The sequence below is a fragment of the Vicugna pacos genome, chromosome X, assembly GCF_048564905.1.
Source record: "Vicugna pacos chromosome X, VicPac4, whole genome shotgun sequence".
NCBI lineage: Eukaryota > Metazoa > Chordata > Mammalia > Artiodactyla > Camelidae > Vicugna > Vicugna pacos.
The window spans coordinates 24875333-24894663 of NC_133023.1; the positions used below are offsets into that span (position 1 = coordinate 24875333).

Consider the following 19331-nt stretch of genomic DNA (forward strand, 5'->3'; position numbering starts at 1 on the left):
GGATGGAAGGAAGAGAAAAGAGAAGTTCCTTCACATTCCACATTTGCTGGCATTTCTAGAGCAGCTTCATCTCCACTTCAGCTTCAGTTTCCTCTGAACGATCTCTCCCTCCATAGGCCCAAGCTCTCGCCTGGCAGTCCTGACACTGCTATTCCCTATTGGAAGGTCCCAACTTTGGGGCTCTAGTATCATCCTCCCTGCATTATTCCTCCAACCCAAGGGATATGAGCAGCTTAATGATGATGTTAGTGTTTTGAGTTGCCTCACTATCCTCTGTACTGCTTCCTAGCTTTTTACCACCTGCTTCACCAATTCCCTGTGTTATGTTTTCTCCCTCTCAAACACCTAGAGTAATTTCTGTATTCCTGACAAGACTGACAAATACCCATTTACTATCCCATGACTATTTACTGAATACCTACAATGTGTTAACTTCTGTGTTAAGTGCTGTAGGTCTAGAGTCGAAAATAAATGGAGCCTGCCCTCAAGGAGTTTACTTGAGATACAAATATGTAAAAACAAAATCATTACAATAAAATTTTACAAGTCTTTTTTTAAACTTAACTTTATTCAAGCATAATGTATGTACAATAAGCTGTATTATTTTTTTAAAAACGTAATTGAAGTATAGTTGATTTATAATGTGTTAGTTTCAGGTGTTCAGCAACATGATTCAGTATATATATGTAAGTTTTCAGATTTTTTCCATTATGGGTTATTACAAGATAGTGAATATTTCCTGTGCTATACAGTGGGGCCTTGTTGTTTATCTATTTTATATACAGTAGTGTGTATCTGTTAATCCCAAACTCCTAATTTGTCCCTCCCCCTCTTTCCCCTTTGGTAACCATAAGTTTGTTTTCTATGTCTGTGAGTCTATTTCTGGTTTGTAAATAAATTCATTTGTATCACTTTTTTAGATTCCACATATAAGTGATATTATATGATATTTGTCTTTCTCTGTCTGACTTACTTCACTTAGTATGATAATCTCTAGGTCCATCCATGTTGCTCCAAATGACATTATTTCATTCTTTTTATGGCTGAGTAATATTCCATTATATATATACACACACACATTATATATATTTATATACATATATATACACACACACACATATATACACATATATATACATACATACACACACACCATAACTTCTTAATCTACTCATCTGTCAATGGACATTTAGGTGGCTTCCATGTCTTGGCTATTATAATAGTGTTGCTATAAACATTGGGGTGCATGTATCATTTCAAATTATAGTTTTCTCCAGATATATGCCCAGGAGTGGGACTGACAGATCACATGGTAAGTCTATCTTCACTTTTTTTAGGAACCTCCACACTGTTCTCCATAGCAGCTGCACCAATTTACATTTCCACCAACAGTATAGGAGGGTTCCTTTTTCTCCACATCCTCTCCCAGTATTCATTATTTGTAGACTTTTTAATGATGGCCATTCTGACCTTGTGAGGTGATACCTCATTGTAGTTTTGATTTGCATTCCTCTCATAATTAGCGATATTGGGCTTCTTTTCGTGTTTCCATTGGCCATCTGTATGTCTTCTTTGGAGAAATGTCTATCCAAGTGTTTTAATGGAAGTATTAGCAAGGCTGAGAATTGCCTGGGAGGTTAGGTTCCCAGAGAGAGAGAGAAAGTAGTTAGTTGGGGAAAAGACATCTGGGAGCTAGAAAACGGAAAGTCAGGAAAAGAAAACCTTCCATACGGAGAACAGTAAGTGCAAAGAAACGAGTGGAGGGAATATAGAGAATTTGGAGATCAGACAGTGGTTCATTAAAGCTGAGCAGAGGGCAGTGCCACTTGAAATGCAGTTTGTGGGCAATCTGTAAACTACCTGTAAGTAGTCTCTGACAAGAAAAGTCACGAGAGCATAAATCAAATCAGTCACAAAGCATACAATTTCATTTGATTTTTTGTAACTGCAAAACTTTCTTGAAAGAGGAAGCAGTGCATTGATTTATATGCTGCCTCCAGCTTCTTAGCTCATTGTGTGCTGGTAATAAACAGTTTGCAGACTATTTTCAGTAGCACTAGCATATTTAAAAAAATGGGTAGGGGAGAAGTGAGTGAACCTGGAGAGTCAGGCAGCCAAAGATCAGAGAGCAATTTCTGTGCCATGCAATTCAAGAATCATGGGCAGAGGAATGATCTAATTAAAACACCATTTTAAGACATCCCTTAGAAGGCTGTGAAGAGTATGGATAAGAAGGGTGAGAGTGGAGGCAGAGAAATCAGTTAAGAATTTCATGCAGAAAACTATCAGAGACTGAACTAGGGGGAAGGCAGCCTGGATGTAAAGGAAGGATGTAAAGAGAATGTAGTAGGCATCCTTGGAGGGTAGCAGCTATCGGGACCATTGTGAATGGCTGCACAGGTTGTGCACTGCACAAGTCCAGAAGGTGCTTTTTTTTAGGAACTATGCGACACTCTCTAACTCTGAGTTGTCTAAACTGCAGAACCTCATTTGTGATTTCTGTTAGAGGTCCAGGTGGAAATACTTTCCTCCAAAAAAAAAAAATGGATGGCACAAATGTGAGCATCGAGAAGGAGGTTAAGCTAGAGACATTAATTTGGAAATTATCAGATATAAATGGCTGATAAAAGCAAGATTATAAGTGATACTGCCCTGGAAAAGAAAGTGTTATGAGAAGAAAATAAAGCCAAAATTTGAGTCTTTTGGAGAACAACATGAAAGGGATAGGGAAGAGGAGACTGAGAACATACAGTTGAAAAGCCAGGAGGAGAAAAGAAAGAGGAGAGAACAATGTTCAGAAAATGAAAAGGAGGAAAATTTCAAGAAGGAACTAATCACCACTGTCAAGCACAGCACAAAGGTCAAGAAGGATAAGAACTGAAGAGCGACCTTTGGAACTGACAATTAAGGAGTTCTCTGGCGACCTTGCTGAGAGCAGTTTCAGCACTTGATGAAGAATATGAGAGGGTGAAGGAAAGAATCAGAAATAAGGGAATAGCAGTAGTTCAGATTTTCTGATTAAAAATCAACTTTTCTCTGCACTCAGGTCTGCTTCTTCTTTTAGATGAATAATTGTGACTCCCATTTGCTTTACTCAGGGAACAAACAAAACTGTATATCATGGTTCTGGGAATATGGCCTTATCTTCCTCTCTGTTGGTGTCCCTTTGAGCCTTGCATTGTGGAAGAGTACATGTTCATACAACCTCTACAGCTAGACATCCATAACTATGTATAGCATCTTATAAGGATCAGTTCCCATTACAGTGCATTTCAATTCAAAACATATATTGGGCATCTCCCATACAGAAGGTGCCATAACAGGTCAGGAGTATGATATGCACCCTTGCCCAGGGAAGCTTTGAGTCTAGAGTGTGAAACAGGCGTATGAAAAGATTACTTCACCATACTGCAATAGAGGTGTTACAAGATGCTACATCTTGTGTAGCATCTTATCTGGTATCATTAGCCAAGCCTGGAGAAGATACTTTATACCACTGGGGCCAGTTTGAGGAATGAGAAGCAAGAGTCAGCTCGTAACTAACATGATGCTCTCTAGTGCACTCATTTCCAAAATGTGGGCCCTGAATCAGCTGCATCAGCATCACCTGGGAACTTGTTAGAAATTAAGATTCTCAGGCACCACTTCAGATCTGCTGAATCAGAAACTCTGGTGGAGATTAGTAATCTGCCTTTTAACAAGTCCTCCAGATGATTCTGATACATGCTGAAGTATGAGACCCACTGTTCTTTGTGCAAGGGTTCTCAAACTTTAAGCCGGAGAGCCTGTGAAAAGATTCCTGGGCCCATTTGTAAAGTTTCTGATTCAGAAAGTTTGGAGAGCGCCCCCCCTAAATCTGCATTTCTAATGAGCCCCCAAGTGACACTGCTGTTTCATGCACTGCACTATGAGTATCACTGTGCTAAGTGCTCTCTGGTCACTCGGCATGCCTTTACAATTAACATTCCTATAGTCTTCAAAATATACTGACTTATTGTTGACTTACTCTATGACAAAACAACTTTTTGAACCTTCAGATAGATGGTTACCTGTTTTTGGAACGTCTGGAAGGTTTATACTCTTCACCAAAAATAGCTTCTAAACTGAAATTTGAGTTTGTGACGAAGGTCATTTGACTCTAATACATAAAAAGAAATAGGGCATTGCAACTATATCACTGGAATGGAAATTAGGAGACTCAGCACTAGTCCTCATTTTGCAATGGAAAGCAAGTTATTTAACCTTTCTGGACCTCAATTAACCTGTAACTGTGGACTAGAGTCTAGTTTCCTTAGATAAAAGAAGCAAAGTTTTATTTTTCTATGCCAAGGGGCAAAAAATATTATTACTGAGACCAACACCTCAAGTATTTTAGGATCAATTTATCACATGGAAAATTTTAAAATTAACCTTTCAGTACAGTAATCATGTAGTTAGATTCTAGCTTACAACTTCCAGATTATAATCTGGGAGTCAAAGTTAAAATAAATGTCTAAAATAAAAATAGTTCAGGCATTAATCTCATAAAATTGCAAAAACAGAGGTCTTATATAACTTCCTTCCAAGGATGTGACATAAACCAACATCATCCAGGAAGTAGACATAAAAAGAAAAAACACAATTAATCTGAAAAATAGAAATAGTAAGCAGGGGGGTACCCAGTCAGAGAAGCAAACAAGACTGTCTACTTACCCAGGAGAAGACGAAGAAATTCATTGAATTTAGGTATTTCTAAGTGCCTCTATACTTCCCTTGCGGTCAAAGATAACACTAAAGCTGAAAAAGTTATCTTTATTGAGATGGCATTTACTTAAAAAAAGATTTAATTTGCCATTGTTTTCAACTGGATGATACAAAATGTAGAATGCTTTTGTGAAGTCTCTTAAAATAACTGCTACATGATTAGGAACTAATCTTGATAAATCCCAATTACCTAATTGATCTAGTTTTAACCTAGTCTGATAATTACCTATACGTTAAATAATATCACTGAAGTGTAGGGATAATTTACTGTTAGAAATAATTACCTTGTGACCCAAGATCTTCAAACACTCTTGTATATGTTACTGTAAGGAAGACAATTTATGCAGTAAATGCGACAAATGTAGAAACTGCATGATTATTAAAGAATCAACTAAATATACCTTAGATAATTAAGAAACTACAGTGTGGTACAGAGCTGAATTTAAAATCCCTTAATAGTTTTGAGTAAATAATGATATACTAATGTGTAAAATTAGAATACTAAAGATTATTAGAATGTTCATTTGTTTATTATTAAGAAGAATTAGATAGAATTCTTAAATGTTACTGGAAAATAAACTTTTAGTTATCATAATTAATTAGACTGTATTACTCTTTCAACAAATATTTTTTATTTTTCATTTTATGCATGGTACTATATATGGAATCTAAGTAATATATAAATCTGATAACAAGATTCCTTTATGGTAATTGGTGATGAGAAAACTGTATGTGGGTGACATTAAGGCATATAGCAAAAAGAATGGAATGGAATGTAAATTAATCTTTCCAAGTAGAAAGATCTGTGGGAAGCTAGACGTAAAATTGAGAGGAGAAAAATAATGAATATCATAAGAAGGGGCTTGTGTTTTATTGCAGAGGAACTGGAGTTATGGGGATCTCAGGTCTGGAGGGTCAGCATAAAAGCAACAATTTAGACATATTAATTTGAGGCAGATTAATCAGAAAGGTCAGTGGAGGGGGAGGCAAATCTCGCCACAGGGAGGTATACAGCTTAGGTTATGGAGTTGGCAGTTAGAATGATTGGAAAATGACTAAAATGACATTACTTGCCCAATAATATAATGTAGTAATAAATAAAAAGAAAAGAAAATGACAGAAATTGAGAAGTCAGGTGGTGAATTATATTATGAAGAAGATGAGAAGGTAATTTTTGGTTATATATGTTAAGCTTGATGCTTATTATGGGATTTTTTTTCACACTAGTGCATGACCACCATCTCTACCTTGTCCGCCACCATCACCTTCACTATCACCACCACCGCCACCTCCACCACCATCCATCCTAATAGAACAAGAACAATAGCTATTGCATTTACTGAATTCTTACAATCTTACAGGCAACAGCAGTAAATGCTTCTTACTTAATCCTCACACTTAGTGCTTCATAAAGTGAGGATATTGAATTTGAGGTAGAGATATCAGGTTATTTGCTGGGGATCAAAAGCTAGTAATTAAAAGAGGCAAATTTCAAACCTGAGTAATTCTGATTCCAAAGTCCATGATTTTTCCAATATTCACTACTCTTTTAGGCACAAAGGCAATGAATTCTAATAACTAAAATATGTGTGCAGTGTGTGAGTAACTAGGTGTGGTTAATTGGAAGTAACAAATGTTTGCAATTGATAAAAATAAAAATTGAAGCACCGGCTGGATGCACAAGTAGAAGTACCCAGATTGTAGCTTTAAAGACAGATATAAAAGTGAAATTTGAGGGAAACAGTCAGATACGGAGCTATGATTTTTTGAAGTCATTTATTTAGAGCAAAACTTGAATCAATGAGTGGAGATAATTCAAATAAAGAAGTAAGATGGATTTATGACCTACTACCATAGGAATGAGGCAAAATGAGGAAAACAAGTCATGGTAGGGGTAGGGCCAGCAGTGTATCAAAGAAGATGAAAAAGTAAATCATTTTTTAAAAATCAGTATTCAGTTGACTGTCAAGACTACAGTCTTGGCAGTTAAATGCTAGTGGTTCTCACCTGGGACAAGAGGGAAACACTAGCCACCATGATGCTTTCGGTCATGTTTGCATGACGCCTCTGTAACTATTACAATATTTCAAGCAAATGCCTTCCTGTAGACAATTATCACATACTGAATTTAATTGCTTCTAAATGTTTGCTCATTGGCTCTCTTTGTTTGGTCTAAATTTTTCAATCTAGAGTCTTAAATAGAGTGTCCATGTTATTGTACTGTCCAAATCAGGCCACATTTGAGAGTGTAAGTTGGTGCTTTATATAATTATGTTAGGACAAAAGGTGTAATTTGGGATTATTCAAGCAAACCAAGACACAAGACCACCCTTGTCATTTATCCACTAAAGAAGCATTTTAGTACACAGTCCAGGTTCTGTAGTCACGTGACCTCAGCTGACATCCTGGCTCGGGGACTCTGAAGCTGTATGTAATAGTAATAATAGCCATTCCTATTTTGTAGGGTTAGTGGGAAGAATAAATGAGCTATGCATAAAAAGCATTTCATCTAGTGCTGAGTATATAATAAAACCCTCAATAATTGTTAGATTTTATTTAAGTAATATATTCTTTATATTCCCAATTGGACATCTCATTCCAAGCACTTACCAGAAGTGCTGAGCACATTATGATACAAACAGAATTTAGGAGACAAAGTAGTTTACCACTAGTCAGACTTTCTTGAAAACAAAAATGTATTCAGAACACATTTTTTCCTAACCCAATACATTCTTCAAGCAGGAGCCAAGAATAAGCTTTTAAAGACATAAGTTGATATCAATCAACTTGCTCGGCTAATATCTGTATTAGGATAGGGCCCTTAACACGTTAGGAGGGTAAGTCAACTAGGTTTCCATATTGCTCTGCTTGGGAGATTGCTGGAGAGCTGTTAGGTCGTTGCAAAGGATCCATAAATCCATGTGCCCACTAAGCATTGTCTGTAGACTCATTTTCAACACATCAAATTAATATCCATGCTATTAGGATTAATAAAAAGCAAATTCATCAAGAGTGTTACTGATTTATTTTTGCTGTCATGTTCTTTCTCTATCAGTAAATGTTAAAATGTGAACTACTGTCATGAGTAGGGTCCTTGGAAGTTACTGTCCCAAATAGAATGCCTATATTCAAAGATATTGAGAATCATTTGATTACAATAAGGCTCAGTAAACTCTTTCTGTAAGGAGCCAGATAGTAAATGTTTTAGGCTCTGTTACAACTACCCAGCTGTGCCTTTGTGATGGGAGAGCAACCACCGGCGAGACATACGTGAAGGCATCTGGCTATGTTTCGATAAAACCTTATTTGTGGACACGGATCTTTGAATCTCAGATCATTTTCCCATGTCACAAAATACTCTTCTATTGATTTTTTTCAACCATTTAAAGATGTGAAAAAAGTTCTTACCTCACGAACCATACAAAAACTGGTAACAGGCTAGATTGAGCCTGCAGGCTTTAGTTTGCTGAGCCCTGGACAAGAGGGTTCATTCACTTAGCCAAGCAGCTTTGACCAGGGAGAAAGGCCCCATGGTTTACTATGGAATTACGAAAGTAGGTTATAAGTCATGGATTAACATGGAAGTATTGAAAGTCCCAAATAAGGTACTTGAATAACTTCTCAAGGTGTTTCTTCCTTTGCCTAGAACATCTGACATGCTATTTTTATGTATGTGTTCTTCCCCCGCTTCCCTAGTCCTGTATGTGCAAATTCTAATGTCAAGTGTTCCTTGTGTTCCTAAACATATGCTGCGTAGACACATAAGGCAGATTTTCATGTTCTTTCCTAATCTTAGAATTGTAATAATTGGAATGAAAATGAACTTGTACCATTTTTACGATTTTCATGCTAGCCTTTGTATTTACGAAATTATATTCCCAGCATTTTAATATACCCAATGATTTACATAACACCTAACTTATCTACAATGTCTAGTTGAGAATATCCACAAAAAAGATCAGTTAAAAATTCTAACACCTTCAAGATAAGACTTTATAAATGTAAAAGAATAGGAAATCTGTTCTGTAATTACTCCTGATTTAGGATTCGCAGATTGAGACATTATGTTCTCATAAACTAACAGAATGGATCTCGTCTATTATAGGTGTACTTCTTCTCCCTGAAAATTTCCGTTCCATTACTGGAGAAAGGCATTTAATACAAAAGTAGGCACTGAACAAGCAGGCTCTTTATAAGAAAAAAGAAAGAATAGAAACTTTCAGGATAAAATGCATCCATGGCAGTTTATCACTTGTGGTTTCTTCTTTCAATCCAGAAAATAGTATCTCTATTAAGCATTCAGTTTTCATCGGGATAGGAACTGCTTGGGAAAATTTTAAAACTTACTTCATAATTTGTCTCACTAATTTAACTGACACTATAGGCACCTGAGGCTTCTGGAAATACTGTTTAAGTAAAAATGCAGCTGTCAAAATAGCTGTAAATGAGTTTTCCTGCTTAACAATTACACTTTGCTTAAGGATAAAGCTATGAGTAAAATCCTCTCACCTTTTCCTAATTTCAGAATCCACAATAATCTGCCTCTTCTTTTGGGGAGGTGGTGGTGGAAGTTCCTCTTGAGCATGCTTTACCAGGATCTGTTCCCTTGTGGTCACCATAGTTACCGTTTCCATTACAGTTGTCTGTGTTAGTGATGGCTGAGTGGTGGTGACAGCCTGTGAAATCTGCAAGAAGTATTGAAACAGAGGTCACACATTGCTTGAAAGACTTCAGTAAAGATTGCTTGGAGTGGTGAAGGAAAATAATGAGAAACTGTTCCTGCTTGTTGGTAAATTGACCTTCAGATCAAAATAGCACCATATTGAACTCAAATCAAATTGTTTTATCTGACTTAAGTTATGTTGACTGAAGTCACAAAGGAAAGTAATCTCAAAGCCAGAAGTAAACTTAGCATCTCTTCAATTTATTGGTCAAGCTATGGGAAATAAAGGGGGCAAAGGAGAAAAACTTAGGATGTCTTTCTGACATTTAATTAGACATGCTGTTTAAAGTGTTCACAATGCGAATGTAAATTTTGCAACTTCATTGCTTGGCACATTGTACATGTTTATTAAATTCTTTTTTGAATGCTTCTTCAGTTATCGTATTTGGTGATTATTTATAGTCCATAAATTTTTAAACAAAATTATTTGAACTCTGTAATAAATGACTTTTTAATCAAATAACTGACATGTCCTTTAAAATTACAATAAAACGTTAACACTGAGTGCCTAGTAGTCCAGAAATACATTTAAGCTGAATGTTATTCAAATGCTAAAAAGCAGATTACTCTCAATTGATTTAAATTAGTGAATATGTTAAAATACCTGAGTATCCAAAATTAGCATTCCATTCCTTTTGGTTTAGAATCACACTAACCTTGTGTTTAGGCTTTAAATAGATTTTTTAGCCACAGATCATCACTCTTGGAATAATATAATTTGCGACCCGAGTTGTAAGAGGCCATCACCTTAGTACAGAGGCATTGAGATACCCTCCTGCCTTAACCAATTCTTGGTCTCACAGTCTTCCCATTATTACGAGTGAAAAATTACCTCCTATGATGTTAATCATTACTCTTCCATTAAGCAAAATTTTTCCGAAGATCTATTTCCAAGGAGATCAGAATAGGCCTGCATTGGATCCACTTATAATAGGTACTTAATATACACGTAGACAGGGATCTGACTGGGGACAAGATTAGTTTTACTGATTTTCCTGAACTTGCTAAGAGGTACAGAAAGGGTGTGGGGGACCCTTTCCACCTCATACATGATGACTGATTTCCTCAATGGGGGGAAATCAGGGAAGCCTCAGGTATTAGTCCAGTTTTCAGATAGCAACTGACATGTAGTACTGAAATTCTGTGTCATGATGTCTTATGCAAAAAATTGCTTTTGACAAACGCAATTTAAAATGCTACCCTTTGTGCAAGCCACATCTTTACATACATCAAGGCCATAGGACTTCCAAATAGCCTAAACAGTTAAGAAAAAAAAAAAAAGGACATCAAAAAAGAGATACTGAGTTTCTATATGTATTAATCACAGGTTTTATCTTCTCTAAGATCTCCATAGATTGATTATTCAGAATCAATCACTAAGCATCAAATAATAATTATATAATCCATTGACAAGTTATTCCAAAATGAAAGTAGAAGGTAACATAGTTTCAAAAAATGTTTAAGATATAACCTCAGACCTAATTGTACTCAACACAAAATGACAGTTACATGATAAAATTCAGTTTACTTTTCACCAAAAAGAAAATATAATTTTTAAGTAGGATTCCAAGGGCATTTAATTTTTTCAGAGTACTATTTTTTAACCATAGACAAAGCTTTTTTGTATACAATGATGGCTTAAAGAAAATATCGTTCAGATGGAAAATCTCTACTTTTGTATGTGCAGGCACCAGAATGCAGAGATTCTGAAAATACAAAGTGATTTTTGCAGTTCTAATGTTATGGAATATTTGTGCTACTGAATATTTGGCTGTGAAATTAACTTCTGAAATGTTACAATATTGTCTCATTGATAATTATCATGAAATTGGATCGATGTCCCTATGGATGGTAAACAGAAAAGACATCTAAGAATATAGCAAACCTTACGAGAAAGAAAAAAAACCAGTAATTTTTAACAAAATAATAGTAGATGTGGATCTGTAATTTTCTATACTATAATCATCACTGCACTGTATTTGAAAATACTAGTTCATTTCCTTTGGGATGAATAAAAAACAAAACAACTGTGCAGTGACTCTGTAAATATAGGGTATAATTCGTTATATATAACAAATTAATAATTATGTTAAACACCTACCCCATATAATTAGAATAAAAAACAATTGGTCATGTACTAGATTTCCCCATGGCCTTTAGTTATTGACTGTAAACATTTAATTATGCATTTGAATCATTAAAAATATAGACAGGAAGGGATTATGGAGGTCATTTAGTATAACCTCCTACTTAGTACAGGATTCACTACTCCCTGAAGCACACAACTCCTTCCTGAGTCTGGCAGCAAATTTTCCCATTGGCAAAGATCTTTACACCTAGTCGAATCCTGCATTATTATGACTTCATTCATTTAAAATTTCTTTTGAATCCTGCACCAACACAGAGTAAGGTGAATACTGTTTCTACCTGACAGTCTTAAACACCAGAAGCTTGATAAGGAGGATTCTGATAAATCTTATTTCCAAGTTCTATAATACCAAGTATTTGCTAGAATTAGATTTAGCCTGATTGGTGCTCCAAAATCTAGGTTTTCTGGCTTTGGACATCACATTCAATTAAGGTAATCTAAAATTGCCTAAGTTATTCAGCAGCTGAATCACAATGTTTCAATTAAATTCCAGCATCTATTCAATATGCATCACTGCAGGATATCCAGAAATGAATACAATGGAACGAATCTCTATTTTCAGGAATCTCACAGTATAGCAGTGAAGGTAACAACAACACAAATAATTGTGATACAAGGTGAGTTCCATATGAAAAATACAAGTACGCAAAATAATCACATGCACTGAATATATAATAATCAAGGAAGTTTCTTTTTATATGTTAGAAAACCAAATCTGCCTCAGCCAGTATCTTAACATTTAAATTTATTTTGATGCTATAGGCTGCGTATAACTTCTATCCCTGTTCATAGGATCATTTTTAACAGTAAAATATTGGATAGGTGATGGTTTAAATACATCATAGCACATGCACATGATAAAGTATTGGACATGTTTTAAATATCTTCAATGTCACTGGAAAACGGTTACATTTTAGTACTGACTAAACAATGCAAGATATAAACTACTGGTTATTTTTTTGGCAGAGAAAGCAGATATTTCTATTACAGCCTCTATATTTCTGTACTCTTTCCATTTTCCAGCTTTCTACAATAAGACATTTTCTGCAAAATGTTGTTTTGTTAAGCAGAGAAAAATTTTCGAAACTTTTTTCAAATTGTTTTAAGACTATCATTCTTATGTATCTTTGGAATTATGTCAGCCAAATATATTAAAAATTAAGATATTAGAAAACCTGCTAAGAATGACTTAATGTCATCATTAAAATATTGAATAGGGAAGAGTCAAAATTAGAATACATCGTACTTTGAGCTACGTTCAACAAACTTTGAATCTACTTAACTAAACTCATTCAGTCACCTTCTCCATTTTGATTATGAATATCCTGGAAATGACTTTCAAATGTCTTCAATATATTTGCTTTTAAATGCTATTCCCTTGATCTGTCAGTTAACTAGCCAGTAAAAATGGAAAAGAGTTAGTTCAGAATTATTTGTCTTCGGGTTTGGAAACTAGTTCCTGTTACAGTGATTAAAAGTGGAGGTCTCTGAGCTAGGCTCCACAATTGTCAAACACCAGGTCCACAGTTCACATCCTGTAACCTTGGGGTCACGTTGGTTACCGGCTCAGAGCTTTGATTTCTTTCTTACATATGTAAAATAAGAATGATAATACATCTCTCCCCAGGGTGTTGCAAACAAGGCCAGCTTCATGGGTGTGCAACTTCTGTCATCACCCCTGCCACTCCAAAGGACCCCATACTTGGTTTCATGCTCTGCTGTCACCCTCTTGAAATTCTTAACAATTTTTGAACAAGAATTCCTGTATATTCATTTTCTACTGAGCCTCACAAAATATGTAGCCCTTCCTGCTTGCAAGAACTAACTTATGTCTGAACACAATATGTGCCCTCTTGATACATATTAGTAATAACCATTAAAAAGTTCAGAGAAAAGTCAGGAATTATTTCATACTGAACCTTCTTACACATAAGGTGATGTACGTTAATTTCAAAAATTTACATTTTTCCTATAGTGAGAATAACTGGAAGAGCATTTGCCCAGTATCTTGATAGTTTTAGGGTATACATCTTCTTGCAGTAAGGTTGTATAATTTGGGTAGGTTTAGAAAAGCCAAGCTGTTCTCCAACAATGAAAATCTTTCTTACACATTTCTCTTTCATTTGTTGAGAAATATACATCTGAAGAATATAAAAGAACATACAAAGAAAGGAAGTATTTCTTTTCTACCACTGCATCCAGTTTCTCAGTGGCAACTAGTATTTATCACCTGTTCCTACATTTTAAATTAAATTTATGCTGTTACTTTTCTGTCATTTTAGCCTGTATTCTTAGTCGCTTCTTTTAATTTTCCACTTAATTATTTAAATATTCTTGCTTTGTAAGTTCTTTGGGGTTAGAGATTTCTACTTCTGGCATTGTGAGATATTCTACTATTTGAACATTTTTTAAAAACTTACTAAAATAGATTCAACTTACAGAGAATGAGTTACCTAATTTATCTATTATAACTTTATTATTATCAAAATACTAATACTTACAATAATAACTACCAGTTAAGGAGCTCTTTGCGTGTTCCAGGCATTATGCTACGTGCCTGCATTCATTATCTTAAAATACTCAAAATAGTACCTGCAGTAAAATCGCAAGAAGTGGTAGCTGTCATTATCTCACAATGGCCCTGATAATAAGTACTAATATATTCCCATTTTATAGATGAGAGGTAAAAATTTCAGGTAGATACAACTTGTAAGTGGCAGAGCAGAGCTATAAATCCAAGTCTGATTGTTCGTTCATCCAACTGATAGTAGCTTCTATACCAGGCTGCTACACATGTTCAGACTTCTGAACGGTGACTTTCCTTAAAGTGGTGTAACCAGGTGTGTGTTTACATACACAACCATACAGATAGTCAGAAGACTGAATATACAGACAATGGCATAGGACAATCTTTTAATGCCCTTTAACTCTTCATAAACTATAATTAATTCTGTGCAAAACCAATCAAATGAAATACACGTGAATTTTAAAAACTACAATCAGGTTGACCACTGTGGATCAAAGCTTTTTGCTGTGTTCTTTATACATATATAACTTTAGCATGATCACTGATTTTTAGTGGGTATGGAGCTATTGCAGTTCCACAGTTTAAAACATACTGCATAATCATAGCAACAGCTTTAGCTGATAATTGGTAGCCGCTCTTAAAACTATCTGGGCAGGCATGGAAGCACAGGGCACAAATATCTGATGGTGTAAGGATTTACACTTCTAAGCAACAGAAAGGATTTATACGATGAACTTCATGAGAAACGTGGGGTAAAAGATCAGGTGCTCAAGAAGGAAGCTGGGTTATTAATCAAAAGGCTTTAACATGCTCTATCTCATGAGCAAGTGCAGACGAATTACCAGAGCTATGTGTAGCACACAAGGAGTGCTCAAGTTCATGAGAGTGGCTTGGTAAGTAAATTGTAATATCAATTACCATCCTGTTTTGATAGTAAGGCAATATAACTTCTTGAATAGATACTGACTTTGGAATCATGGGCACCATTAGAGTCAATATTCAAAAGATATCATAAAAGAAGCCATTCTCCTATTTGAAATACATTATATGATAATGAAGAAGATTTATTCTATAAAACTCTGTTTAATTTTATGTATTTTGTCCCTCACTTCAAATTCTGTTTCGTACAAATTGTCAGAAAGAGATACATGCTGGCTTCAGGATTCATATTGAACACAGAATTTGAGCAACTGTGTGAAATTTATTTTTTTCTCATCCACCTAACCATCCTCGACACACCACCTGCAAGAAGCAGTTAACCAGGGATGCAGATTATCAAGTATACAGAAAAAAAAACTGTATTTTTTTGATGTGTTATTTCATTTATTGTCAGTAGACAACAGATTTATCATACAGATGCTGAATATTTTATCTTCATAGTTTTTTAATTACATCCTCTTGATGAGTGAAATGTAACTACTTCAGAAGTCAGTCCTCTTTGAATAGGAAGAGAACTTTATTTTTATTATCATCTTCCAGCTGACTCTGAGGTTGATATTGCAGAGATATTTGGAATCTCTTCAGTAATTACTCCAGAGTTTTACATAAAATTTCAAGCAAAGAAAAATGTATTATAAACATTCAGCACTGGAAGGATACTACAGAGATCTTCCTAGACCAAACGTTTCATTTTATAAATTAGTAATGAGAGATTTCAAGAGTTAACTTAGCTCTAATCTCTTAAATTTTCAGTGCCTACAACACTTTATGTTGTTGTAGAAAAATTAACTTACAACACAAAACCAATTGCACTGGCACACATAAGGCCCATACTCCAACATCTACTTTAGTTGAAGATACCAAAAGGATACAGTTAATTCCCAAGTTTATTTGAGCTATAACTTGGAAATTTTCTAATCAAACCTTTGACCTAAGCAATTAACCAAAATATGCTCTAAAACTCAAGATGGTTAGTCCATGAATTAAATAAAATAAAAACCCAAAATAATGAGGAAATTTTATTTTAATTCTAGGTTTTTTAATAAAACCTTAATTTTTTTTTAATTAGCAGCAAGGCTGATTAGACTTAGCTTTCAGGAACCACTGAAAAGGGTTGTCAACTGAAAGGCCTTAGAGTACTTTTAATTAAAATCATTGGCAAAAAGATGCAATGCAAGCCGATTCTAACTGTATTTCATGTGTCAGTAGGTCTACAAAGTAATGCTTTGAGAATGGGTACAGTCAGAATGTGCATGTAAGTATTTTATGGAAAATAAAAACAAGGATTTCTGAAAAATGAAAATGAGGGGGAAGGCATAAGTCAGTGGTAGACTGTGTGCTTAGCAAGCTCAAGGTCGTGGGTTCAATCCCCAGTACTTCCATTAAAATAAACAAACAAACAAATAAACAAACCTACCTAATCACCACCCCCCAAAATTTAAAGAAAATTAAAAATGAGAAAGAACTCAGAAAGGAAAAACAAATACAGACATTTTCATCTTAATGCATTTGTATCTCTCTATTTGTATTTCTGGAATTATGAAAACCACTAGCTTATTATCTTCAGCCATCTTTTACATTACTCACATCTCTGGCAGGAGTTTTTAAACTCTCAGTACAACCTAAATATTATAGAATACATATATTCATACCTAATGATCATTTTCTCCATTTGGGCATCCATGAATATAGACACAGACATACACAGCATAAACACAAACTTTCATGTTCCAGGGGAGGGGAATTCTGAGTTTAATTGTATCTTTAAGATATTTGTGCTTATAGTCTAAAGCATTGCAAAATACTGATAAAATGGGAATAAGATCTATAAAGTTATATAAATTATAGAACATTCCTTATTCCTGGCAACGAAGAAAATTTACTCTGTTAAAAAAAAATCAGAAGACTACATAACTTTTGGACTTATGTAGATGGATATGTTCTTACATCTAAACACCTGATACTAAGTTTAACATAAATTACCATAATAAATTATAAAGCAAATGAAAAATAACCTCTTTCCACAGTATACTATAATTTCAGTTAAATGGAGAAAAGTTATTTCAAATCATTGAAATTATATTTAAGTTTGAAGTATTAACAATAATGTTTCTGACTATTGTATTCCTTAATTATAATCTAAATAAAAATGTGTCCATCAGGGTCACAGCAAATTTCAACAAGCACATTTATTAAAAAATGTGGAGGAAACAAAGGGTCATTTGAGTATTTAAATAAGTCAATCCAGGGTATACTTCATTTGCTCTCTTTTCTCATTTTAAGACTCCATATAGCAAGGGTTATTATCCTTTTTAACTTCTGGAAATAGAAAGTACTTCTATTTTCTGAGGCTCCCTTCTCATCAACTTAAGCACCCTCGGCTTGTGACTAGGTATTATTCAAGCCAAATCTGACTTTGAAATGCAAGAGAGCAGCCCTCACAGTTCATTTTTTTCATGTTTTGATCTCTTGCCATGCTAGTGTTTCATGAGGTCAAAATCCCTCAAAGCCTTGACCTGAATAGCAGTCAAAATTTCAGGCACATGATGTTCTTTATATGAGCACAATCAGCTGCCTTGTCATCTCAGTCACAATTCCTACATCCTACTGGATTTTAACCATTACCAGAACGTTGCTCATTCTTTATACCAATCATTTTAAAGTAGTTTTAAGAGACCGAGTGTATCATGTCATTAATAGGACTATTGTTTCCCCTGACAAGCATGCTAGAAAATATGCATACAAGTGAGCTTTGCTCTTCAAAGTCACAACCTTAACCCCAACAATCTTGGAATTCTTAGACTATTTGGATCAAGTTCAATCTGACAGGTGAGAAAGAAAATCAATGGCTTTTTTATTTTTTTAGTTATAAGACACTATTTCTTTGTTCACTCTCTTTATCTCCTTTTAATTCCTCTTTCCCTGGGTACTTTCCTTGTTATCTTCCTAAAAGCCCTAAACCCTCCAGCACTGATTTGAATTGGGCCTATGATAGGGCATTCTGGGGAAAAACCCATGAGTAAAAACTGAGGTGTGAGTTCAAGAAAGACTCAAGTTTAGTGTCCTAAAAAGCAACTTGCTCGTATAAGTCCATTTACCTGATTCTTGTCTGGTATAGGAGTGTAAAAGAATTTTAAAATAATTTTTTTATATCATAGTGAACTATAACAAGCCCTCCAGATTCATAAAATAGTATCCTTTGCATATCAAGAGCACCTTTTTTTTTCTCAAAATGCTTTCATGTCTATGGTTTCATTTTATCCTCAGCATATCCCAGTGAGCAAGGAGAGCTGATACATGTTGTAATGTATGTTGAACATCATTTTATAAAGAATTATACAAACCAAAGCTAGTCATGTTTTATTATAGATTTTGAAAAGTTCAAAAATATGAGGTTAAGTAAGTTTTCCTAGGTGATAGTCTCATAACGTTTAGGGCATTAAAAATAAGGCTTCTAAGGTGTTTTTGTTTGTTTTTTACCAACTAGAATAATCAGTAAGATTTTGATTAGATGCACAAAATTCTCATTCCACAGAATATTTAAATACTGCATTGCTAGAAAGGTCTCCATTCTCGCCATTTCAGGCAGCAATGAGGAACACCAGAATGTGGGGACTGGCATATATGTCATTGTCTTAATAATTCTATGTTTTTTTAAAAAAAATATGTTCTGCAGACTATACCAAAGGTGGCATGTAGATTACTAGCCTACTGGATGAGATTTCCTGAGCAAGTATCTAGGACTCTGAATTTTAATCAATTTCCCAGGTAATTATAATGTAGACTCAAGTTTGGAAAACCACTGCAGACAGCAGAAGTGAATGAGAAGGTATTATTGTTAACAGTTACATCTTCATAAATAATCCTTTCAAAGGAACACATTTCAAAATATCTTTATCACATAATGCCAATCATTCTTAATGTGGTAACTGACCATTTTATAGCAACAATAGTCTATGGAACCAGTGGGTACATACTGGAATGATATCACTGTTGGTTTAAAAAAAATAACATTTTCTAATGTCTCACATATTTACTACATAAATGCCAACGGCAATGCAAAGTATCCATGGTCAGGTCACATATAATAAGAGGAATGATGATCTGGTGGTAAAATCACTATTGGATCAAGTAACTGCTAAAAATATAGTCAATGGAATTTTTATCACTGCCCAATGACTGCATGAAAAATGTCTGTAACTGAGACTCTTCACATTTTAAATTTTAAATATAAATTTGATTTTAAAAGG

The 19331-nt window shown here is 34.7% G+C and overlaps 1 protein-coding gene across 3 annotated transcripts in view; it reads right to left on the minus strand.

The window, feature by feature from the left end:
• Positions 1-19331, minus strand: part of DMD (dystrophin) — a 1854428-nt gene that overhangs the window by 1252064 nt on the left and 583033 nt on the right. For all 3 annotated transcript variants that reach the window (XM_031673322.2, XM_072956638.1, XM_072956633.1), the window contains one exon: positions 9253-9428. In XM_031673322.2, coding sequence (XP_031529182.2) covers positions 9253-9428 — 176 coding nt within the window. The remainder of the gene's footprint in view (positions 1-9252; positions 9429-19331) is intronic.